The sequence below is a fragment of the Scyliorhinus canicula genome, chromosome 3, assembly GCF_902713615.1.
Source record: "Scyliorhinus canicula chromosome 3, sScyCan1.1, whole genome shotgun sequence".
Lineage (NCBI taxonomy): Eukaryota > Metazoa > Chordata > Chondrichthyes > Carcharhiniformes > Scyliorhinidae > Scyliorhinus > Scyliorhinus canicula.
Window position 1 is genome coordinate 130,387,851 of NC_052148.1, and position 25,553 is coordinate 130,413,403.

The window sequence follows — 25,553 nt, forward strand, 5'->3', positions numbered from 1 at the left end:
TATTTTCTGTCTTGTTAACTTCTCAGAAGGATATTTGCTTTTTCTGTGGCTCTTACACTTCTTAAATATTACTTGGTTTTGTTGTTATCTTTCTTCCTGTGAACTGTAAGAACTTTGAATTTGCAGACCATTTTAGAATGTGTACATTTCCCATAGTTGTGGCACTCTGCTCTCTCTGTTGGGCATTCTTCTGACTTTGAGTTCTCCTGCTACACCAAGAACATCTCAAGACGGCAGTTGGCCCACTCTGTCCCCATTTCACAGGCTTTTGTTTCACTGCGTTTCTATTTTCTGTCCGACGTTTTGGATGGCGTCACTTATTTTTCTCCCACTTCCCCCATGAACAATAGCATTGTTTTTCTTTCTGAGTTCAATCTGTTGTGCTATTTATACTGCTTTGGCAGCTAGTTGACTCTTCCCTCGTTTGCAGAGGATCTGATGGGATCCAAACTACTATACGCTCACACATTAATTAATCTCTGAGGGTATCATAGTTGCAATTCTTCATGAAACTTTACAGGTCACTTATTAAGGAATCCATAGACTCCTCCTCCTTGCATCCTTTTATTAAATTTCACTCGCTCAATTATCAATTTTTGTTTGGACACTGAAGTACAAATCGAATGGCTGGAAGATTTTATATGAGCTCGAAGGCTCATTGATGCCGGTTTTGCAATACCGTCTGTTATGACCTCTACTGTGTAAATTACTGCTTTTTATGCAAACCTGAAGCTGTTCTGTATCTAGAGAAGATCTTCCAATTGTCCCAGTGTTGTGAGCCTTCAGTGCTTCAAAAGGGTTCTGGGACTGGCAATGTAGACTCCATGTTTACCCTAAACTCTGAATATTTTGCTTCAGTAGTTTGGCTTCTAGATTGTGACCTGTACTTACTGCTGTCTGCACTATGGTCTATGTGTCAGATTGCGTCTGCAACATCCAAAATGTTTCATTCTCAGCTGGATTCTCAAACAATATGAAGAAAACTTAATTTTACTTTCATTAATATGGCACTGCTGTTCCAGCATTCTCTTGGGTCTGTCATTAGGTTGGTTGCTTTTCACCTACTTAGGTCTCTTATAGTGGAAGTTAAGGATGGATTTACCTTGGGAATTAAATTAACGAGTAGAATTATGCATTTCTAGGGATTTTATACAGAATGGAAGTGGAAGCTTACCTTTTGTTGCTGCTCAGAATTATGCCATAAAACAAAAAATGACCCATGCATTTTCCTCAGAACAAGTAAAGGATGGCTGAATTTTTGGTGTGTGCAGATTATTTGCAGAATATTAGTGTGACAATATAGCTGACCTTCCTATCATATTTGACCCTAGTATAACAGAGCTTAACCAGCCCCAAACGAGATACCTGCCACCTGGCAAAAAGCTTATCGTAAAGATGTGTATGTTATAATATTTAGCTGTAATAATTGCATAGCAGTAGCAATCTGTTTACGCTAAATTATTTTATCAACACGGGTGACAATATGATTTGAATTTAATTTGTCTTTGGTTACGTACTGCGCAATGAAGTGTGCGGAGGTATTGCAGAGAGCAGGTGTGGTTAATCAATTATTAAAATTGCTTCGATTGTTATACAGTATTTTCTGAGCCTCATCAGATTATGAGCTCAAGATTGACCATTATTGTCTGAGTGAAATGACTAGTCGACCAATTCAATAATTCTTCCATTGAGACTAACCGTTCCTGCTCACAGCAATATATCATTTGTTCCAGCTCTTGGTAAAAGCGCAAATATTTACATGCTCACTCGGACAAATGACCATTGGTTTTTTGTGTGTACACTTGCATCTGTATACAAATAAAGCTTATGATACTCGAGATATTTCCCCGACATGTGTAGATATTATCTAAATTCGTTCTAATTAGAACATCTTGGCATAAAATCTGTGAAATGTGTTTTTCTGTTTTTTCTAGCACCGCCAAATACAATCCGCTCACATTCTTACCAAGATTCCTATACTCACAGTTCAGGAGAGCAGCCAATTCATTTTTCCTTTTCATTGCTCTTCTCCAGGTAAGCTTGTTTAATTGCACAATGTTCATTTATAATTCATAAATACCTTTTCTCATTTTAGATATTGATGAGAAATATCTTTACCTTGAATGCTGTACTCGGGGAAGTGGGGTTGTGGAGTTGAGACCACGATCAGATCAGCCATGATCTTGTTGAATGGTGGAGGAGACTTGAGGGGCCAAATGGCTTACTTCTCCTCCTAAATGATATGTTAATAAATTATTAATAATAATATAAATAATAATAAATAATAATTATCATTATTATTATTGTCATTATTATTACTACTATCCTGGTTTTTGTGATGGGTTCATTGAATTTAAGTTTGAGTTGTACAATTTTCTTGATCTTTTTCCTGAAGAGATTCCCCCCCCCCCCCCCCCCCCCCCCCCACCAATATACCAAATAAATTGGCTGCACCAATTCAGAAAAGTAGATAGTCATATCATTTGAACTTGATTAAGGATCGCGTCCTGAGGCACTAAACTACTAGGCGATGAGAATGCAACAACATAAAGAATGTTTCCCTGATGGAGGACAAAACTACGATTCAAGTATACGTATTCCATATCTCAAATAAATATATGGTGAAATTGCAAACTCAATAAATTAATGAAAACTTAGCAAACTGGATTGAAAATCAGTTTTAAAAAATCAGGAAGTGATAATACCGAGTACGTGGTGGCATTCTGGTTTCACTTCTCTTGGTTTTGCTGGTTTTTGCTGTTTATATCTCAATGTACAGTTCATCACATGAAATAGGACTCTTCTTGATCATTCACTAACAAGTATGATTGTCCACCTCAGAAACTGTGTTACTGGTCATGGGATCTGTGGGTTCTTGCATGGCTAATGAGCCCGATCCTAGTGCCGCATCTTCCGACCGCACACTTGACAGGTGTTCCCTGGGAGGTGGGGTCGGCCCTTGGAATCTAGATCACTGTTTTTCTTTTCTCAGGCTCTTTTCCCAAGTCCTCGTTTGCTGTCTGGTGTCCTCGGAAAATTGTGTCCCTTCAATCAGGTCTCATTGCAAGGGTCTCCAAAGCATCGATATTTATGTTGCATTTCTTCAGGTATACCTTCAGGGTGTCTTTGTCCTTTTGTCCTTCTCTTGTCCTGAAGTCTTCTTTGAGCTGGACAAAGAAGATTTGCTTTGGCTGTTGGGATTCTGCCATCCTAAACACGTGGCTGGCCCAGCGGAATTGGTTTTGGATGATCATGGCCTCGATGCTGGTGCTCGTGGCTCCTTCAAGGACTCTAATAGTACGTCAGTATGTGAGATGTATTTAAAGTGACCTGGATAAATTAAGTAAAATGACAAAAGAAAGCCAGATGGATTTCAATACACGTGGATGTAAGATAATGCAAATTTTCTTGTGCAATTAAATGATGCTGACAACAAGTATTGCTATCACTCTGACCAAAAGTTAGCTGAGGTAGTAACCTAGTTGAATTACATTTCGCACTAGTGTCTGACATGGGGAAAATCATCACCATATTAAAAGCTCTCCAAGTTAAGTCATCATGAAGTCTATACAGATGGTCTTTGTTGCTTAATATAGGATGTATTTCCCTTCCTTTCCTTTGGTACTGGGATGTACTGTCCCCTTCCTTTCACATTTGCCAACATCACCCCCTTCAAATCAGCCACAAATGTCTTTCTATGTGACTAATCAATAGCCTCCCTCACTCTTGGTAACCCTCTGTAGTCTTTGATACAGTTGACTGCACCATCCTACTCTAATGGCTGTCCTTCATTGTCAGTTGAGTGCAGTTGCTTTTATGTGGTTCCACCTTTTCTAACAGTCTGTAGCCAGAGAACTTCCTGCAATGACTTTTCTTCCTATTCTCACGCCATTATCCCATGCATCTATCTTTGTCCCCATCGATTACTCATCTAAATGTTGCTGCTCGGCAACATCATCCATAAACACAACATCCAATTTTCCATGAATGCCTACACTGACTATCTCTGCCGTACCACTAACCCCTCTTCTCTCTTTCCCCCCCCCCCCCCCCCCCCCAAATTGAACCAAACGTTCAACTTTAGTGTTTTGTAACAATATGTGTACATACAGAGGTCATTTGAGTATTCAGCACGGGTAATGTATATACCTGTATTCTATTTTCTCTTGTCTAGCAAATCCCGGATGTTTCTCCTACTGGTCGCTACACAACATTGGTCCCACTGTTGTTCATTCTTCTAGTGGCTGCAGTAAAAGAAATCATAGAAGATATTGTAAGTGATCACCCAATAAATATTTTGTTAAAGTAATTCTCTTTCTGCATGGGTTTGGGCATTGCTCAGGTCAAGGGACATATTGGAGCAAATCCATCCTATCCTCCGCCCTATCCCCGTAATCCAGTAACCCCACCTAACCTTTTTGGACACTAAGGGCAATTTAGCATGGCCAGTACACCTAACTTGCACATTTTTGGACTGTGGGAGGAAACCCGGGCACCTGGAGGAAACCCACTCAGACACCGAGAGAACGTGCAGACTCCGCACAGACAGTGACCCAAGCCGGGAATCAAACCTGGGACCCTGGAGCTGTGAAGCAACTATGCTAACCACTGTGCTATCGTGCTGTCCTGGTAAGAAAAAGATCGGAGAAGCATCTTGCCAAGTTTGGTGAAAACAGTGAACCTTTCAGATAAAAAGAACAATAATAAACAGCCCATGAAAGGGTTACAATCATTGAGTACAGCAGAGGTCCCCCAGGAAACTGCTGTGAAGTGCATGTGACATCGTCACAACTGTAGATGGGCTGCACAAACAAGATGAACAATGGACAAGAGGATGGAAACTTTGACAATCCACTAGGAGGTACAGGTATCAGTAAAGTATCAGAGATGTGTTTTCTGATAGTGTAATTATGTAGAGATGCCTTGTTAGTGATTGGATATTGTAATTACGCAAGGATATGGATGCTGTAAATGGTTAAATATAATCCTGTATGTTGAATAGGGAAATAATTGTAATAGGTCAAAGATAATATTACATTTAGTGTCCATCTTTGATTGCATATCATTGTTATTTTCATATGCCAAAGGTATAAGACATGATGTAATGTTTTGTTCAGGGAGTATGTACTCCATTTTGTGGACATGGCTCCTCTACATGTTTGAATAAACCACTGAAAGAAGAATCCTGTCTGCGACTGGTCTCTCGAGTTGAGGAATTAAACCATAGCCGGTAGTTCCCCTTGCACTCCACTTTGCCTTATGTCCCTGACAACTTTGCCAATCTCTCCTTTGCTCTGACCTATTCCTGTCTTTCCGTTTTGCCCCACCACCTCCACCCACCTATCCAACTATATAATTCTTTACGTTTCTACCTCTCTCCAGTTCTATAGAGGGTCATATGAATTCAAAACGTTAACTCTATTTCTCTCTCCACAGTTGCTTCTAGATCTGCTGGGTTTATCAAGAAATTTCTGTTTTTATTAATATAAATACAGTACTGGGAATCTTGATATTAAATCAGGAAAGGCAGTGAATGCACAGTATGTCAGCCAGCATCTGAGAAATAGTACAGGCATGTTAAAATTTCAGTATAACTTTTCAGTATTCTTCTAAAGTCAGAACGATACTGACTCTTGTGCAATAGTAAGTCACCACTAAGCCCTCTCCCTATGTTGTGACCTAGAACATGTATATGTGACACATGATCCTATGGTTCTAAAACGGCTTTGACCTGACTGACCTGAATCACAATCATTTGGTCACTAGCATTGCATTCTGTCAGTTAAGGGCTCTGCCCATTTGTTCCTTCATCTCCCTGGAATTGATTGATTTAATTCTCTCCTTCCAATTTTTTCTCAATTTTACAGAACTTTCAGGTAATGGACTCTACAACTTGAGTCAATTCTTGAACCATCTTAAATTATCAACTATCAGTAAGCTAATGGAAATCCGTGAGACCTGTCTCCCAGCATATCAACATCATCATCCTTATTTTAAAATCCTACCATTGCATCACAATAACGTCTAACTGATCTACTCTACCTCTCCTGGCCTGACTGCCCACCTCCCACTTCTCACTTTACTGATTACCTCCATTAGCATGGCAGTCTTCAGTTATAATTTGCCAGCTCCATGCAGAGGCCTGTTGTCAGGGGTGCCTCAGCACTTAAGCACAGGCCAAAAATAAAAGCTAGCTTACTATCAGGAAATTAACTGAGGAATTAACTTTCTGAAATTGGTGGATACAATTCCACTGTTTTTTAAGGATATGACACTAATTAACTGCAAATAAGAACTACTTAATTTAAATGTGAAATGAATGAATGAAAATGAAATGAAAATTGCTTATTGTCACAAGTAGGCTTCAGTGAAGTTACTGTGAAAAGCCCCTAGTCGCCACATTCCGGCGCCTGTTCGGGGGGGGGCTGATACGGGAATTGAACCGTGCTGCTCGCCTGCCTTGGTCTGCGATTTAGCCCAGTGTGCTAAACCAGACCCTAGCATGTATTAATCATTAATCAATTATTAATCAAATATTAAGCAAATGTATTAATCATGTTCAGGTGGCTCTTATGTATTCCCACTAGAATATTTCTGGACCATTACTTGCTCTTTGACAGTTAAGCAGTTTTAGAAAAAATGGAACTGAATCGAATGATTTCAAGGACTATCGCTAAGGGTCAATACATTTCTACCTAGTTTCAAATAACTGATCTGTGGTTGGTGGTGAAGCAAAGTTTGTCGAAAAATGACAACCAAAGAGCAGTATGCTTGTGTGTTTCATCACCTTGATGTGAATGGCATAAACTCATCAGATATATGGATGTATACAGAGAGCTGCACTTTATGGCAGCTAATTTTTAACATTATGAGGAGGTGGGAGCATTTGCAGTTCCTGAAAAAATATTAATAGTGTTGAAAAACAAACGTACAAATCTTTTAGGACCACCTTAAGCACCCCACCAGAAAGAGACTAAGGTCAGGAATTGCAATAAATGCTGGCTTCGTCAGTGGTGCCCACATTCCATGAATGCATATTAAAAATATTATTTAATGATGTCCAGTATTAATTGCAGTATTGTATATGATAATTACCATGAATATCGTGCCTTCAATGTTATTAACCTCTGCCATTGATGGTGGGTGGAGGTCATGTTTTCATGGCACGGTGGCACCGTGGTTAGCACTGCTGCCTCATAGCACTAGGGGCCTGTGTTCAATTCGGCCTTGGGTGACTGTGTTGTCTGTGTGGAGTTTGCACATTCTGCCCTGTGTCTGCGTAGGTTTCCTCCGGGTGCTCCAGTTTCCTTCCACAGTCCAATGATGTGCAGGTTAGGTGGATTGGCCATGATAAAATTGGCCCTTACAGTGTCCCGGGATAGGCAGGTTAGGTGGGACTACGGGATAGGGTGGGGGAATAGGCCTAGGTAGGGTGCTCTTTCAGAGGGTTGTTGCAGACCCGATGGGCTGAATGGCTCCCTTCTGCAATGTAGCCATTCTATGATTCCATGAAATTGAAGAATATGGGGAGTGGGCTGATAAGTATAATTGAAGCTAAAGATCAGGGCCCACATAGTCATAGAGGTTAACAGTATGGCAACAGGCCCTTCTGCCCAACTTGTCCATGCCGCCCAATTTTTACCACCTAAGCTAATCCCAATTGCGTGCATTTGGTCCATATCACTGTATACCCATTTTACCCATATAACTGTCTAAATGCTTTTTGAAAGACAAAATTGTGCCCGACTCTACTACTGCCTCTGGCAGCTCATAGCCCTATCTAAATTGAGTAGCTGTTGGCTTTAAGCACTTCATGCTGTTGGATTGAATTAACTATTCATAAAGCTGAATAACCAGGAATAGATTTCATTCATTGCACCTGGCAAAGGTCGACCTGAACAAACACGGGTGCTAAAAGCTCTAAATTAAAGAGGAGACATTCAATTCACAACAGTAATACCGATGACCATTTGATAGGATAATCACCTACAATTGGGTAATAGAAATAAATGATTTATTATAATAGTCTTGCTGTTGTGTGCATTAGAGACAAACTCAGGAAATAAAAAGCTTGTATACCCTGTATCAGAGAATGTACAGCTAGCGACCTTAAGCAATTAGCTTGAAAGTGAGATTTGACTTATAATGGCAGCAAGGTTGTTTAGTTTTTTTATAAAATGAGTTGTAGAAAGATCAATATCTGAAAGCTATTGAGGATAACTGTACGCTCGTCATGAACTCTTATTAGAAAGAAACTAATTAGATGGTATAGAGACATGCCTCTTCTTGCAAGGTAGAATTTTTTGACTAGGTTGCCTTGGGTGATGTGAATTGCAGATCTAAAATATAAGGGGAGGCACTGTAACGCAGAGTTCTTCAAACTTTTTTTCCAGGGACCCATTTTTACCAACCGGCCAACCTTCGGGACCCAACCCGGCCAACCTTCACGACCCACGCCAGCCAACCTGCGCGACCCACCATTTTCTCTTGTTTGCTGCTGGCAAATGGAGGAAATGGTTTTGGGTCCCTTTGGCCCACGTTCACGCTCCTCCAGTTGAACCTGCTGGATGAAGGTGAAGCCTTCTGGTGTTTGAAAGTATGGAGTCTCCATCTGTCCAAAGTTCTGAATTATTTTAGTGTAAAATTTTATCAAATAAACCCCCCCCCCCGAACTTGTAAAAAAATAAAATGACTAAAATAAATGAAAAAATGACTAAAACGCCCCCAAACTTGTAAAAAAAAAAGAATAAAATAAATGAAAAAAAAAATTAACTGAATAAAATAAACGAATAAAAACCACTACCGAACTTGTAAAACAAAAAGCTGCAATCGTTTTTTAAAAAAAAGCGGCCACACTGCGTATGCATGCCCGATTATTAAATGCGCGCCTATCATCGCATGCGCAATGCGGCCGAATGTTTTTTATTTTAAACATGCTTGCAGCCGCCGTTATGAAAAGCCGGGAATTGCGCGGGGATTTGGGCGATCGGGAGCGCCACGGACAACGGCTCCGCGACCCTCCCGACACCTACCCGTGGGTCGCACCCCCGACTTTGAAGAACACTGCTGTAATGGACGGCATATGCAAAGATTGCATTGGAAAATATAGTCAGGACTATTGAGGCTTGCAGTGGAGTTTGCTTTACAGTCAGAAGGACTTGATTTTAATTTCAAACACTATTTCATTTGAACTCTTTTGTCATCTAAGTTATCAACTCGCAATACTTTTCTTAAGAGACGGTTTCCTAAATTGACTAAGGATGTCCTACTAGTGGATTCAGTGGAGTGAAGGAAGAATGTTTTTATTCATGTGGGAACCCTTGCAATGTTTGTGGCCAATACATCTGGGATCTCCAGCCTGATTGTAAATTACATGGCTTCTGTTGCTGCCAGGCCATTCTGTCCCTGCTGGCTATCTGGCATCATGGTTGAGAGAATGGGGATGACACTGATGTATTGGTACTAGAGATAGGAAAATTCCTGCTCACACTGACACTACCACTGGTTGCATTTGATTGTTTTCACTGATCTGAGAGAGAGCAGACTGCAGATCAGTAGCTTTCTGAACGCCCCAATCCTTATGGCCCACTGTGCTCTCTAATACAGATAGCGGCTTTCAAAAGTGCAGCCCAGTGCCTATAACTGCCACTTGAGCTTCCGTCAAAGTGTGTGATAGCTAATAACATTAACTCCAGTTGTCAAAGTTTGCTGTAGCATCCAAACGAAGTGGCCACATGTTTCAGAATGGGATCCAATGGGCTAATCCTTGTGATGGCATTGCATAGGCTGGAAGTGGACTCCTTGATAATTTGAGCCATGATACTGAAACATCAGATCAACTTTTCCAACACGTCAAATGATTAATTGGGCGTCATTAAACTGTGGAATCAGTATTTCATAGGCAAAGTGTAAGTGGTCAGCTGAGGAAAATGTTGGGCCTATTAAGATCCCAAAGGGAAATCTTTGTTTAAAGGCAGAGGGCATGGGTTTTATTATAATAATCTTTATTATTGTCACAAGTAAGCTTACATTAACACTGCAATGAGGTTATTGTGAACATTCGCTAGTTTCCACACTCTGGTGTCTGTTCGGGTACACAGAATTCAGAATATCAAATTTACCTAACAGCACATCTTTTGGGACTTGTGGGAGGAAACTGGAGCATCCGGAAGGAAACCCACGCAGACAGGGGGAGAATGTGCAGACTCTGTACAGACAGTGACCCAAGCCGGGAAGTGAACCTGGGACCCTGGTGCTGTGAAGCAACAGTGCTAACCACTGTGCTACCGTGCCACCCCACAGTTAGTGTTAAGTGAGTAATCAGCATCTGATTTTACAAATAGGAATAATATAAAAGTTACATTAAAAGAGGAGACGAAAGTTATGGACAGGAGAGTAAAAGTGAAACACTCCTGGGCTGTCGCTATAAGAGTTCCTCGGGGTAGTGTCCTCGGCCAACAATTCTCAGCTGCTTCACCAATGGCTTTCCCTCCATCATAAGGTCAGAAGTGAGGATATTTGCTGATAATTGTACAATGTTCACTATTGATGATTTCTCAGATGCCGAAGCTGTCCGTACGCAATAATACTGGACAGCGCTCAGGCTTCCGTTTGTAAGTAGCAAGTAACATCTAACCATTTCCCATGACATTCAATGGCATTGCTGTCAGTGAAATCCTATCTATCCTGGGGGTTACCATTATCCAGAAATTGAACTGGACAAGCCATATATGCCATGACTACAAGAGTGGGTCAAAAACTGCAGCAAGTAACTCTCCTACTAACTGCCCCAAGTCTGTCCATCAGCTATAAGGCACAAATCAGGAATGTGATGGAATGCTCTCCACTTGCCTGGATGTGTACCGCTCCAACAACACTCAAGAAGATTGACCCTTTCCAGCTCAAAACAGTCCATTTGATTGGTACCCATTCACCACCTTAAGTATTCAATCCCTCTACACTGATACACAGTGCAGCAGTGTGTACCATCTACAAGATGCATTGCTGCACTTGTCAAGGTTCCTTTGAATCATAGAATCCCTACAGTGCCAAAGGAGGCCATTTGGCCCATAAAGTCTGCACCGACCCTCTGAAAGAGCATCCTATCTAAGGTTATTGCCATGCCCCCATCCTCCCCATGCCATACCCATAACCCCACTTAACCTAAGGGACATCAAGGGGAAATTTAGAATGGCCAGTCCACCTAATCTGCACATTTTTGGACTGTCGGAGGAAGCTGGATCACCCGGAGGAAACCCACAGGAACAGGGAGAATATGTGCAAACTCCACACAGATAGTCACCCAAGGCTGGAATTGAACCCGGGTCCCTGGCCCTGTGAGACAGCAGTGCATACCATTGTGCCATCCTTCGACAGCACCTTCCAAACCTGCGGCCTCCACTACCGAGAGGGACAAGGACAGCAGATGCATGGGAATACCACAACCAGCAAGTTGCCCTCCGAGCCACACATCATCCTGACTGGAAATTATATTGCTGTTGTTTCACTGTCACTGGGTCAAAATCTTGAACCTTTATTCCTCACAGCACTGTTGGTGTACCTGTGCCACATGGACTGCAGCGGTTCAAAAAAGTTGTTCACCACCAGCTTCTTGAGGACAATTAGAGGTGACCGATAACTGCTGGCCTAGTCAGTGATGCTCATGTTTCCTGAAAGAATAAATGTAAAAAATAGATAGCAATGGCATGCTAAAAACAAATATTACTGAAGGCTGATAAGTTGCCTGGGCCAGATGAAATACATCCTTGGTTGCGGAAAGAAGCAAAGATAGCAATAGCAGTGGCATTGGACATAGTCTTTCTGCTCACTGATGAGAGGTCTACTGCCGAAGAGATCTACTGCCAGAGGGTTGAAGGATCACTAATCTTGCATAATCATCGAGCAAACTGAGAGCTGTGAGCAACTGGTCAGCCAGCCCAACATCAATGATGGAAAAGTTATCTGGACAAAATAACCTTTCATTTCAAAAAGCATGGATTAATCAAAGACCGCTCGCATGGATTTGTTAAATGTAGTTTATATCTGACTGACTTGATTGCATTATTTGAGATAACTGATAAAGTTGGTGAAGATATTGCAGTTATGTGCATATACGATCTTTCAGGAGCATTCTAGAAAATGCAACACAGGAGGCCCCTTCAACAATGGAAACCTGTGAAATTAAGGCAAAGGTGGAAGTATGAAGATTGGCTGAGTTACAGGAAGCAAAGGATGATTGTGATGAAAGTTTTTCAGACTGGGAGTGTTTTGCAATGGTGTTCCCCAAGTTCTTTTATAAAGAACTTGGGCTGCGGTGCAAGGAGCAGTATTATAAAGTTTGCAGATGATTCAAAACTTGGAAAAAGAAATTAGAAATGAAATGAAAATCGCTTATTGTCACGAGTAGGCTTCAAATGAAGTTACTGTGAAAAGCCCCTAGTTGCCACATTCCGGCGCCTATTTGGGGAGGCTGTTACGGGAGTAGGCGCCGGAATGTGGCGACTAGGGGCTTTTCACAGTAACTTCATTTGAAGCCTACTTGTGACAATAAGCGATTTTCATTTCATTTTCATTTCATTTCTAATTTTTTTCCAAGTTTTGAATCATCTGCAAACTTTATAATACTGCTCCTTGGACCTTGGAAGAGATGAAGGCAGTATAGCTGTCAAGATGACCCAGACAAAATGGGCAGAAATATGGCTGATAGAATTATATACTGAAGCACAATGGACCAAAGGCTGTCTTTTGTGTAATAACATTCAGTAAGTTGCTTGTATGAAGTGGATTAATAGTCAACAGTCACTCTTCAGAATTCTCGCTGCTTGGGAGATGCTACTGATTTCAATACTCATTGCTCAAGTTTTGAGAGATTCCATGTTATGTGGTCCCCCTTGGTCGCACTTATCTCACTAATGTTATCCATAAATTTATGATCGAATATGGAACGGTTACAGCACGGAGAGAGGTCATCCAGCCTGTCATGTCTGTGTCAACTCTCTGCAAGAGCAACCCGGCTAGTCCCACTCCCTTGCTTTTTTCCCATAGGTTTACAGTTGTTTTATATTCAGATAATCATATAATTACTTGACTGAATCTTCCTTCATCACACACTCAGGCAGTGCATTCAGGATCCCAGTCACTGTGTAACAAAATCTTTTTCTCATCGCGCCATTGGTTCTTTTGCCATTCACCTTAAATCGGAATCTTATGGTTTTCCACTCCACCTTCAGTGAGAACAACTCCTTCCAAACCTGCCCAGACCCGCACCGCTATCGAATTTCCTCTCAAAACTTCTCTGGGGAAACGTTTTTCAATCTACCCAGCCTTTCCTCCTGGGAATCATTCTTGTAACTCTTTTCTGCACCTACTTTAAAGTTTTCACATCCTTCCTAAAGGTGTGGTGTCCAGAATTTGAAATTACCCCTGTTGAGGCCAAGCCTGTGTTTTCGTACCCTGTGCCTCTTCATAAAGCTCGGATCCTATGCTTTATGTTACTACATTGTTATGATCCCTTTAGAAACTGATGACCTCTTAAAAAGATATCTGAATTGCCAGTGACTGACAAAGGACTACCTGATGGGATTTCATATTTTAAGACCTTTATGTAACAAACTAAAATCAACATTGACTGAATATTGCTTAGTTGGCATCTTGTGTTAATAGCTTAGTCCAGGGGTGGGCAAACTACGGCCCGCCAAAGGTCTTTATGCGGCCCAGCAAGATTAAGTCATTAAAAAAATTTTTTTTTTTAATTTTAAGGTTAATGGGGGGCTATTGGGTTACTGGTATAGGGTGGATACGTTGACTTGAGTAGGGTGATCATTCCTCGGCACAACATGTGTTTCATGTGAAGTTTCTACTTTAAAATATTAATTAATAAAAATTAATTGCCTTTTTTTCTTTAAAAACCTTTTATTTTGGCTATTTTAAATATTAATTATTTTACTTAATATACTATGCGGCCCTTTAAAATTGTGAATTTCTGAATGTGGCCCTTGCACGGAAAAGTTTGCCCACCCCTGGCTTAGTCCCTTATTAGCTTTTTAACTCGCGTGAAAACCCCAAGCCAATTTATTCTCTACAGCATGCTCTCCATAGAATTGGAGTCTTTACAGGAACGAGCCCAAAGTTACTTGATCTTCCAACAGGCTTCCTCCTTCATGTTTTGCTGAGTCCCTTACCCAGTAACCATCAAAAGGTCTTTGTCTCAATCTTCTCAGAAACGCTGAACCAACCTTCAAAAGCGTGGCTCACTCTAGCGATTCCTTTCCTGGTCAATCCAGGATGAATCTTCCACTATTCTTAATTTCCAAAGGTTCTGTCTCTTTGAACAGATAATCCTGTTGGATAGATGACGGTGACAGCAGAAAAAGCCTGTTTCTGTCTGTCTCTCTGGTTCTCAGTCTGTGACCAGAACCTTTAATCAAATTGACTGAGAGTCTAAAAGTCTATCCATGACAGAGGCAGCTGCTCTGTTATTTTCAGGTAGTAAACCTGGCATATGAATTTCAATTTCACTTGACCTGGACCCAATGGTAACTAGGTCACATTAGCTTATTGCCAGGTAAAAGGAGCATCAGATTGCATGCTCCCTTTTTACCTTGATTACAAGAGACAGTTTAAAACATAATCATCTTATGAAAGATCACATTCAGAACTGTATTTTATCACTTGGCTCTGTCACCTTCAATTATTTTTTATCATTATGAATTTGGCGTTGTTGGCTGGGTCAGCATTTATTGCCCAACCATGAGGGCATTTAAGAGTCAACCAAATTGAAGTGGATGTGTAGTCATATGTAGTCCAGACTAGGTAAGAAGGATGACAGATTTCATTTCCTAAAGGGTATTGGTGAACCAGATGGGTTTTTACAACAATCAATAATGGTTTCATGGTCATCATTAAACTTTTAATTCCAGATTTTTATTGAATTCAAATTTCACCATCTGATGGAATTAGAGTATTATCCCGAGTTTCTGAATTACTAGTCCAGAGGCAATATGAATATGCCAATGCCTCCCCTGTGCACATAAACCTTCCATGTCTCTGTTTTTGCACCCACTTTAGAATTATACACTTTATTTATTTTACTTTTTGGCATTCTTCTTCCAGAAATGCAGCACTCCACTATTCTCTGCTTTTAAATTTAACCTGCCTGATGTCAACCTATTCCACCAGCCTGTTTATACCTTTTTTGAAGTCTATCACTATTCATGGTTCAAATATTTTTCAACTTTTGTGTCATCCACAAATTTGGAATTGAATCCTGTGCACCGACATTTAGGTCATCAATATAGATCAAGAAAAGCAGTGGTCCTAATATTGACTCAATGGAAACCCTAGTGTATATCTTCCACCAGTCTGCAAAACAGCCGTTCACCACTGCTGTTTCCTGTCACTCGGCCAACTTTATATTTGTGCAACCTATATCCTGTCTTCTCCATGTGCTTTGACTAGCCTGTTACGTGGTGAATTAACAAATGCCTTTTGGAAATCTGTGTATGCCACATTGACTGTATTACCCTCCTTGTCCTTCTCTGTTATCTCCTAAAAAGGCTCAAGTAAGTTAATCAAATAAGATACGTCCTTCAAATCTATGCTGGCTTTCCTCAATTAAGCCATATTTGTCCAAATGACTTCTAATTTTATCATGAATTATCATTTCTAAAAGTTTCCCCACCACCGAGGTCATGTCATTATAATGACTGGTTTATAGTTTTTGGGTTTATCCTTGCATCCCTTTTTGAACAAGGGTACAACAGCATTTGGGTCTATACTCTGTGCCCAGAAGCTTTGTCTCCTGCTCTGTTTATTGCTGCTGCGGTCACCCTAGCTGCCACCACTCAAATCTGTGCTGTGTGTGTCTGGGTGGGCCTTCTCTGCCCCCTGCTTATTGTTGCAACCATCACTGCACCTGCTGTGACCAATTAGGTCGACACCCTGATGCAGATAGAGAGGGTAACAGTTAACACTTGTCTACTCACTTGTCTGCTGAAAAGGAAAGTATGCCCATGTTTCTGGGCTTCTGCCTGTTGTGCACATATTGGGAGGCAGAAGAACAAGCTGGAAGTGGAATGGGAAGGTATTGAATGGAAGGCGCATGTGAATTCTAAGAAAGAAACAGTGAGGAAAGTTGGTGATACTGCGAAGGATACTCTGAGAAGTATAATGCTGGTAATGGGTACTGTGCAAGAAGAAAGGAACAGCCAAGTGTAAAACAGGCTCCAAAGGTGAATTTTGGCACCCATGACCAGTGTCTGAAACATGAATTGTACTCTTTGCAACACTCGACGCTTGCTTGAAGCTCCTTGATGAAATTAGGCTGAACATAGCTGTTTCCGGGTCTGCTGCATTCGGGGCAACCATTGAATAAACGTGACCCAAAAACTGTAGTCTTCAATGGGATGATTGGAAGTTGCCACCTAAAATGCAAGTTTAATTAACCTGAATATGCAGCCAAGAAGAAGGGAGTGCTTACAGATCCAGATGGTGTGGGGGAGGCCTATTAGCTTGAGCATATGTTTACTGCATGCAGGCTTCATCCTGTCTCTTTCTGCCATGTGTCTTAAACTGCTTGTGCTTTGGCAGATTACATTTCATTGTACTGGTGTGAGGCACAATTACCTCACCATCCTTTGACACATAGACAATGCAACCCTTACTCTGTATTAAAAAAATCTGGCAGTCTTGCTCTTGAGATTTTCAATTGATCCAGCATCCATTTTGCAGGTTTGCACGTTGAACACATTTTCACTTTGGGTGAACAAGTACTTCCTTATTTCATGACTGTCTGTAATTTGAAGATTATGCCTCTGTGTTATGTCATCTCTTGCTCGAGGGAATAACTACTCAATAAAAATTCAATGAAGTGCTTTTTAAAATTTTTTAACATTTTGATTAGATCACCCTTCACCTTCTAAATAATAGGGAATACATACATCGCAAATGTATGTAACCTTTTCTCATACTTTAGCCTTTTAGCCCCAGAATTTAAATGCAGCTTTCAAAAAGTTATTTTTAATAATACCGTCAACACAAATCACTCGCCTAGAAGTTTTTACTAAACAAAGGTATGTGAAAACAGACCAACTATTTTTGTAGGTGCTTGAAAGTAGCACTGATAGGAGTCTCCAACTCCGATTCCATCTCTCTCCCTGGCAACTGTATGAGGTTGAACCATATTGTTCCCAACCTTGTCTCCATATTTGATTCTGAAATAAGCTTTCCAGGCATGTATTCGCATCAGCACTAAGATTGCTTATTTCCACCTCTGTGAAATGGTCCCGCTTCAGCCCTGCCCCAACTCATTCATGACTATATTGTATCCAGACTTGACTCTTTCAACAGATTCCAGACTGGCCTCCACATTATATCCTCCATAAACTTGAGGACATCCAAACCTCTTCATTTCCTTTGCACCAAATACCCATACCCTTAGACAAATGTGCTTGCTGACCTCCATTGGTTCCAAACAACTCCTCAATTTTAACATTCTGATCCTTGTTTTCAAATGCCTCCATGGCCTAGCCCCACATTATTTCAAATCTTTTTTCAGCATGACAACCCTTCAAGATATGGGGCTGCACAGTGGCTAGCACTGCTGCCTCACAGCACCAGGGACCCGGGTTCAATTCCAACCTTGGGTGACTGTGTGGAGACACATTCTCCCCGTGTCTGCGTGGGTTTCGTTCGGATGCTGCAGATTCCTCTCAGTCCAAAGATGTGCAGGTTATGTCAAATGGCCACGCTAAATTGCCCCTTAGTGTCCAGGTTAATTGGGGTTACAAGGATAGGGCGGGGAAGTGGGCCTAGGTAGGGTGCTTTTTCAGAGGGTTGGTGTAGACTCAATGGGCGAATGGCCTCCTTCTGCACTGTAGTGATTCTATGATTCTAGGGTTTCTATTTCTATGCTCCTCTCATTTTAGTTCCCCAATTTTAATCACCCTTCCATGAATCAACATGCCTTCTGCTGTCTATGCCCTGTGCTTTGGAATTAACTTCCAAACCTCTTTCCCTCTATTTCCTCATTTAAGATGCTACTTTAAAACATCCTCCCTTGACTAGGATTTTTGTAATTTTCCTTTAATATCTGCTTCTGTGGCTCAATTTCAAATTTTTGATTTGGAATACTACTGCGAAGTATCTTGATGCGTTATTATATTGAAAGTTCTATATAAATACACATTGTTCCCAAGAAGGAACATTTGCAACTGTCCAATTTTCTGGATTTGGGCTCGAATCCCAATGGTTGGTGACCACACGTTTGGGAGACTCTAAAGTGAGGTGGAGGCTTGCTATTTTAGAGGAGGAGAGATGGTTTACCAGGCCCATCAATGTCATAAAGTTCAATCTTGTATGAGGGTGCTATTCTCGGTCATTTTCTCTACCTCCAGAGCAATGTCAACACTAAACACATCTTCCCCTCTCCATTCATCATTTCAAAGTTCCCTTTGTGACATCCTGGTCCACTCTTTACCTCCAGCAGCAGCTTAACTTCTCATGGTACCTTTGTATGCAAGTACAGATTCAATTCCACGATCTAACCTCCCATCCATCCAAGGTCGCCCATATGCTTCTTTCAGGATAAATGATTTACTTGTACCTCTTTCAAAATTAGCTTGCGCTCATCAGCAGTTTTCTCTGCATTGGGATGACTGAACACAGATTATATGGCCTCATTGCTGACCACCTCTGTTCAGCATGATAATGTGAGCTTGAGATTCTGGTTGCTTGCGAGTTTAATTCCCCACTCTGCTGCCTCTCTGTTCCCCCAACTTCCTACCCTGTTCTAATGAAACTTAAGTGACTGTTATTGGTGTCATGAGAATGCCGCTTTAAGAAATGGTTAGCTGCTCATGTTACTGCAGTGATATCAGATTGTGGGTGGAGCTGAGTTCTGGTTCTGCTTTTTAGTTTCACTTTGAGGAAAAGCTTATGTGTGTCTGGGTTTTCCAGTGAGCTGCAGCTGAAGTTAAACAAGGAGCTATCCTGTTGATCTCTGCCATCCAAAGACTATCTCTGGATCATTTGGTGAATTCAGAATTATAAATGTTCTCAATAATGAATGTGAACCTAATGTGCTCCTGTTTAAAGGTTTGTTAAGTCTTTTGGATGTTAAAAGGACAGATTAAAGGATTACTTGGTGTTTATTCTTTGGGGGTTATCTTTGAATTAATGGTTGCTAAGATATTCCCTGTTTGTTTTTAAAAAGGTTAACTTGAGTTCATAGAATAAACATTGTTTTGTTTTTAAAAATACTGGTCCATTTCTGCTGTACCACACCTGGAGAGTGAGACGTGTGCTCCCCATACCACAATCTATTAAAAGTTGTGGGTCAGGTGAACTCCATGATACACTTTGGGATTCTATCAACCCTGACCCATAATAGTGGAGCATTGAGTTCAACAAGTTCAGATCATAACCACCACTCCTATTTTTCATTGTTAATAATTCCTCTGTTTCCATTTACATCTTGTTTAGATCCATCTTTTGTCTCTTTCTCATTCCCACCTTTGCTTGTCTCAAAACATCATCCCTTTTATGTGGCTTCTGTCTTCCAGCCTATCACACACTACTTTTAGTTTTGTTCTTTCTCCTCTTCCCCATTTTCTAAACCTTTTTACTTATTACATTTTCTCGGGATAACTCTCCCCCTTTTTTCGAAATGGTGCCATGGGTTTGTTTACATCTATGTGAAAAGGCAGACAGGTTTTCAGTTCGACGTGTTAACCAAAAGACTGTACGTCCAAATGTGCAGCATTCCCTCTGTACTGCCACTGAAGGGTCAGCCTTGACGTTTAAGGTCAAGTCCTGGAGGCAACCTTAAGGTCAAGTCCTGGAGGAGAACCTTCTGGCTCAGTTGAAAGTACTATAAATCGTGCCATGGCTGGCGTTGATATGTTATTCAGGTACCTGGTTGATTCTACTAGTAGCATATAATTGCCCCAACCGTGAGTGGCACATTAAATCAGTTATGGTTCATTTGATGTCTTCAAGCTTTACTTGGATATCTCTGGTAATTCTTGAGCTAATATATGCGAATGACTGCTGACCCATGTGGGGCTGCATGCTTTTATCAGGTCCAGCATATGCAGGGGGTCAAGCCATAATAACCTTTTTTGTGCCACCAGTTGTCTGTGTTTGATGGGGCACATAGCCTCCCTGTGATTGTGATCTTGGTGCTAAGTTCAATTGTAACGCCTAGTGGTTAGCACAACCGCCTCACGGCGCTGAGGTCCCAGGTTCGATCCCGGCTCTGGGTCACTGTCCGTGTGGAGTTTGCGCATTCTCCCCGTGTCTGCGTGGGTTTCGCCCCCACAACCCAAAAATGTGCAGAGTAGGTGGATTGGCCACGCTAAATTGCCCCTTAATTGGAAAAAATAATTGGGTAATCTAAAATTAAAAAAAAAAAGTTCAGTTGTAACAATGGTAACAGTCAAAAAAGCATATCCACATGTACAGGCGTGGGTGTGTTTTGCTCAATTTATTACAGAAGTCACATGATTAGCTACTGGCGAGGGATGCACTGTTAGATAAACTATTTTCTGTGTCGGCAGATGGGGGGTAAATTAAAACTGCTAACAAAAGTAAGTCTTTAATGCGATATGTGTCCTGAAGTGAGGAAATAAATCCAGCTTGTTGCATCGAAAAGAACTGCCACACAGATGTACCCAGTCCAGGCCACTGTACAAATATCCCTTCTTAACATACGCAAATTTATTTGAAAGTAGTGCCAGATCCTGCTTCAATAAACAGGTGAACAAGTTATTAATCAGTCATGCCTTCCCTGTGGTAAGACGGTATTTACAGTAACTAACTTGCATGTATGTTTGAAGAAGCAGTCAAATAATTTGTCTTGACAAGCAACTGTATTGTGAACAGTCAACATAAAGATGAGATCTCTCCCTTTGACTCATGTCTTTACATACAATGCAAGGGTGTACATTCTCCACGTCTGCAATTCAGGAAAACAAAGACTGTCTATCTCTGCTGGGAATATTTTAAAATGTTGTGACATTGATGGTGGTATATGTTTCTAATCAATTATAAAACATGTTTTTTTTATCTGGAGCCAGGGATCCACTAGTAGTTTCTTTTTTAATCTGAATAAAATTTAAACAATTTATAAATTAGAAAATAATTTGAATTTTATTACCACCTTTCATGCCCTCAATGTACCAAAATGCTCCACAGCCAAATAATTAATTATTACATTTACTCATTGTTTTATACACCAATACTGAGTCCATTTGCGCATTGCAAGACTCAATGTAACAATGGAAGCAATCACCATTTAATCTACTTCAGTGATGTTATTTGAAGGGTGAAGATTAAAACGTGTGGAGGGAGTCCTTCCTGATTTTAAAGAAAACATGAAATTTCTTTCAAAATAAACCCTGTCTACATTGTTCAGGATGAACACCTCTTGCAATAGTTCAGATAAATCCCTGGAGTGATGTTTAAATGCGCAACACTTTGGCTCAGGTAAGAGCTACTTGATAGCTCTTCTATGTAACCGCTTCAAATAGGGCTGTGGGGGTAGAATGCGGCTAATGAAAATAGTTCCATACTTATCAAGTTCTTGTCTCCTTGTATAATTTGAAAGAAGTGTTTAAAACTATTAAAGAATGGAGCAAGGTAGAGCGAAGGAACTGTTTCTAATGGTTGACAGATTTAAACATGGGGCCATAGGTATAAGATCAAGTTTGAAGTTTACAACATGGGTGGATAACCTTCTTCATACAGTGTTATGAGACTATAGGATTCAAGAATAGTGGCTAAGACAGGAACTGTTCTCATTCAAGTTGAGAAGGGATGGATGAATGAAGGAAGTAGTGATAAAGAGACAAGGGAACAGATCGATTCATTGTGATTCGGACCTTTCACCTGTTTGGAGGGAAAACACTAACACAGATTGGTTGGGTCAAAAGGGTATTCCCACACTGGAACGTTGTTCATTTCTGCAAATTATGTCCCCAACCTTAATTCCCAAGCTCTTTTAGTTTTTTGTAAAGGTATATGTATTTAGTATTTGTCGTAGCAATAGCCTCTCTTCAGATCAGCACTGCTGCTTTTCAAATATACTGGAATCCTCATGCACTTTCGGCCTTTCAGATTGCACCCTGTATACATATTACTGGCAGCAGGTTCTTGTTTTTTGAGAAATGAAGTTTCCCCATGGTATGAAGCCTCTTCTGTGTCACCTGCTTCTGTACAATGGAGCCTCCATATATACAAGACTTTAATCCTCAGACAGGAGGACATGAGATCATAATGCAATTAATTGGCCCACATAGGAATATGAGCGAACCTCTGTTTCAAAATCGGTTTTCTAATGCACCATCAAAGATTGGAAAGAGTGAGAAACATTCTTCTGTGAAATGAATAAATTAATCCACTTTTTTTGAGAAATTGTACTGTTAATTTGAAAATGTGCACCATGCCATTTGATCTGGCACATTTAATTTCTTCCTGTGGTTAATAATTCTGCCAATTATCATAGAATCATAGAATTTACAGTGCAGAAGGAGGCCATTTGGCCCATCAATTCTGTAATGTTGAACAGTAAGTGTTTTTGATATTTGAGATATGCTAAGGAAAGCTTGTGTTAAAAGAGGGATAGCGAAGGATTTAGTTTTTTCCTTTTCTACCGAGAAGCAAAATGAAGCAGTATTTTGAAATTCTTTTGCCCAAAGTGTGTAAAATAAATAAATAAGTAAGTGTTCATAATGCCGCTCTATATAGAGTCAACATGGACTCTATGGGCTGAATGGCTTCTTCTGTGATGTCTCTTTCACCTGTTTCTCTGCCCTTCCCTCCCATGCCAGTCTCTTAAAAACTAACATTTAAAATGCAATGGATTCATTTTTATCCAGAAATCTGAGCAATTTGTGGACAAATCCAGGTCAATAGTTCTAACCTCTCGCAGTAGTCTTCTCACTGGCGTATGTCGCTGAAGAGTAACTGGTCATGAACCATAACCTATCAAGAAATCCAATCAGTCTGAAGTAGAAGTGTCAAAATTAGCAAATGAATTAAGTCTTGTTGTCTGAAGGAATTCAGGAAGGTGATCCACGCATTTACCCTATGGATAAATCGTCTAACCAACTTATTTGCTTTTCTTTTACAGAAAAGACATAATGCTGATAGTGGAGTAAATAAGAAAAAAGCACAAGGTAGGAATATTTCTGTTAAAATGTTACTTTTAAGTTACTAGATAAAACGGGACAAAAAGTTAAATGGCGCCTTCTCAATTAAATATTCGATTCATTTTTCAAATCCTGCAGGGATTTACAATATGTATATGGCAATGTTCATATTGGAATACAAATTGTTTTATCGTAAAATACTCAGCAGATCTGCAGAGTGAGGGAGTAAGGCCTCACACTGTATATTTTTATAAAATATCTATAGATTAGAAGATCCGAAGCAAGCCATTTGGCCCATCAAATCCAAAGATGTGCAGGTTAGGTGGATTGGCCATGATAAAATTGCCCCTTCGTGTCCAGGGATGTGCAGGTTAGGTGGGGCTACAGAATGGGGTGTGTGAGTGTGGGCCTAGGTAGGATGATCTTTCAGCGGGTCTGTGCAAACTCAATGGGCTGAATAGAAATGATTGAGCTTTTCCTGTTGCTGTAAGGCGCTCATGTTTCACAGTCGTACGGCAAGGTGCTGAGAACAGAGGCCCTTTAAACTGCCAGCTTGGTCTTGAGGGTCAGTTTGATATCCCCTGCACGTTTCACGAGTTTGCCAAAGGTGATCCCTGGTTTCTTTATGATGTGGCGATGCTGGCGTTGGACTGGGGTGAGCACAGTAAGAAGTCTTACAACACCAGGTTAAAATCCAACAGGTTTGTTTTCAATCACTAGCTTTCGGAGCACTGCTCCTTCCTCGGGTCAAGGAGCAGTGTTCCGAAAGCTAGTGATTTGAAACAAACCTGTTGGACTTTAACCTGGTGTTGTAAGACTTCTTGCTGTGCTTTCTCTATGCATTTATCAAGTTCTGCATTGAAGGAATGATTGACTATGACTGTGGACCCAAAGTGGTAGAATTTTCTGACTAACTCCAGCGAGGTGTTATTTTGTATGATCAGTGGTAGAGATGCGACACCTTGTCCTGTGACTACAATTTTCTTGAAGCTTAGAGTCAGGGAGGATAAACTATAGGCTTGGAGAGGTAGTCCATGAGTCTTGCAGCTAAGTTTCCATATAGGCGACTAGCACAACATCATTATAGGGGAGTTGATTTTCTTTTCGTAGATACATTAACATTTACAGCACAGAAGGAGGACATTCGGCCCATTGTGTCCAGGCTGGCCAACAAAGATATGACTACACTAATCCCATTGCCAGAGCTTGGCATATAGCACTGGAGGTTATAGCAGCATAAGTGAATATTGTTGCTTCTTAGCACCAGGGACCCAAGCTTGATTCCTGGCTTGGGTCACTGTCTGTGCGAAGTCTGCACATTCTCCCTGTGTTTGCGTGGGTTTCCTCTGGGTGCTCCTGTTTCCTTCCACATGTCCCCCGAAAGACGTGCTTGTTGGGCGAATTGGACATTCTGAATTCTCCCTCCGTGTACCCGAACAGGCGCCGTAGTGTGGCGACTAGGGGATTTCACAGTAACTTCATTGCAGTGTTAATGTGAGCCAACTTGTGACAATAGTATAGATTATTATTACTTACTACTTAAATGTTACGAGTTTTTGACTGAACCACTCTTTGAGGCAGCGAATTTCATATTGCTTCCACCCTGTCATGAAAACGTTTCAGCACAACTCCTCTCTTGGCCTTCTTCCTCTTGCCTTAAATCTATGTCTCCTGATTATTGACCCCTCTACAAATGCAGAAGGTGCCTTCTTATCGACTCTATCTATGCCTGTCATAATCTTATACAGCTCTATCAGATCGCCTCTCAACCTTACTGCTCCAAGGAAAACAGCCCTAGCCTATCCAACGTCTCCTTGTAGCTTGAATCTTCTAGCTCATGCAGCACTCTGGTAAATCTCCTCTGCACTCTCTCCAGTGCAATCACTTCCTTCCTATAATGTGGTGACTAGAACTGCATGCAAAACTGTTAATTCATACATACCTCTTCATTCACCTGAGGAAGGAGCAGTGCTCCGAAAGCTAGTGTTTGAAACAAACATGTTGGACTTTAACCTGGTGTTGTAAGACTTCTTACTGTGCTCACCCCAGTCCAATGCCGGCAGCTCCACATCATGGAGAATGTCATGTTCACTTAGATCTGCTAGCACGGAAACCGCATTTTGCTTCCAGGTATAAATTCATGGGGTCTTTTAAGTATGATCCGAGCTAATGTTTCTCCATGACACAAGAGTGAAATACCCCTGTAGTTGTTGCAGTCTCCTCTGTTGTCTTTGTTTTGTTGTGTGATGATTTTGGCCACACACATCTCCTCCTTTCCAGTTTCACATCACCATGGGTAGTATGTGAATGAAACTTAATGTCAATTATCCTGAATTAAAAGCTGTTTATGTTATGAATCCATGACCTGTGGGAGCAGGTGATGTACCATCGATTGTACGCGAGGCG

At 40.9% G+C, this 25,553-nt stretch overlaps 1 protein-coding gene across 3 annotated transcripts in view; it reads left to right on the forward strand.

The window, feature by feature from the left end:
- atp8a1 (ATPase phospholipid transporting 8A1) overlaps positions 1-25,553 on the forward strand; it is a 433,224-nt gene that overhangs the window by 94,968 nt on the left and 312,703 nt on the right. For 2 of the 3 annotated variants that reach the window (XM_038791303.1, XM_038791304.1), the window contains exons 3-5: positions 1,935-2,034; positions 4,175-4,273; positions 23,129-23,174. In XM_038791303.1, coding sequence (XP_038647231.1) covers positions 1,935-2,034; positions 4,175-4,273; positions 23,129-23,174 — 245 coding nt within the window. Of the gene's footprint in view, positions 1-1,934; positions 2,035-4,174; positions 4,274-23,128; positions 23,175-25,553 lie in introns of those variants that run through there. The other variant, XM_038791307.1, reaches the window with a different exon arrangement.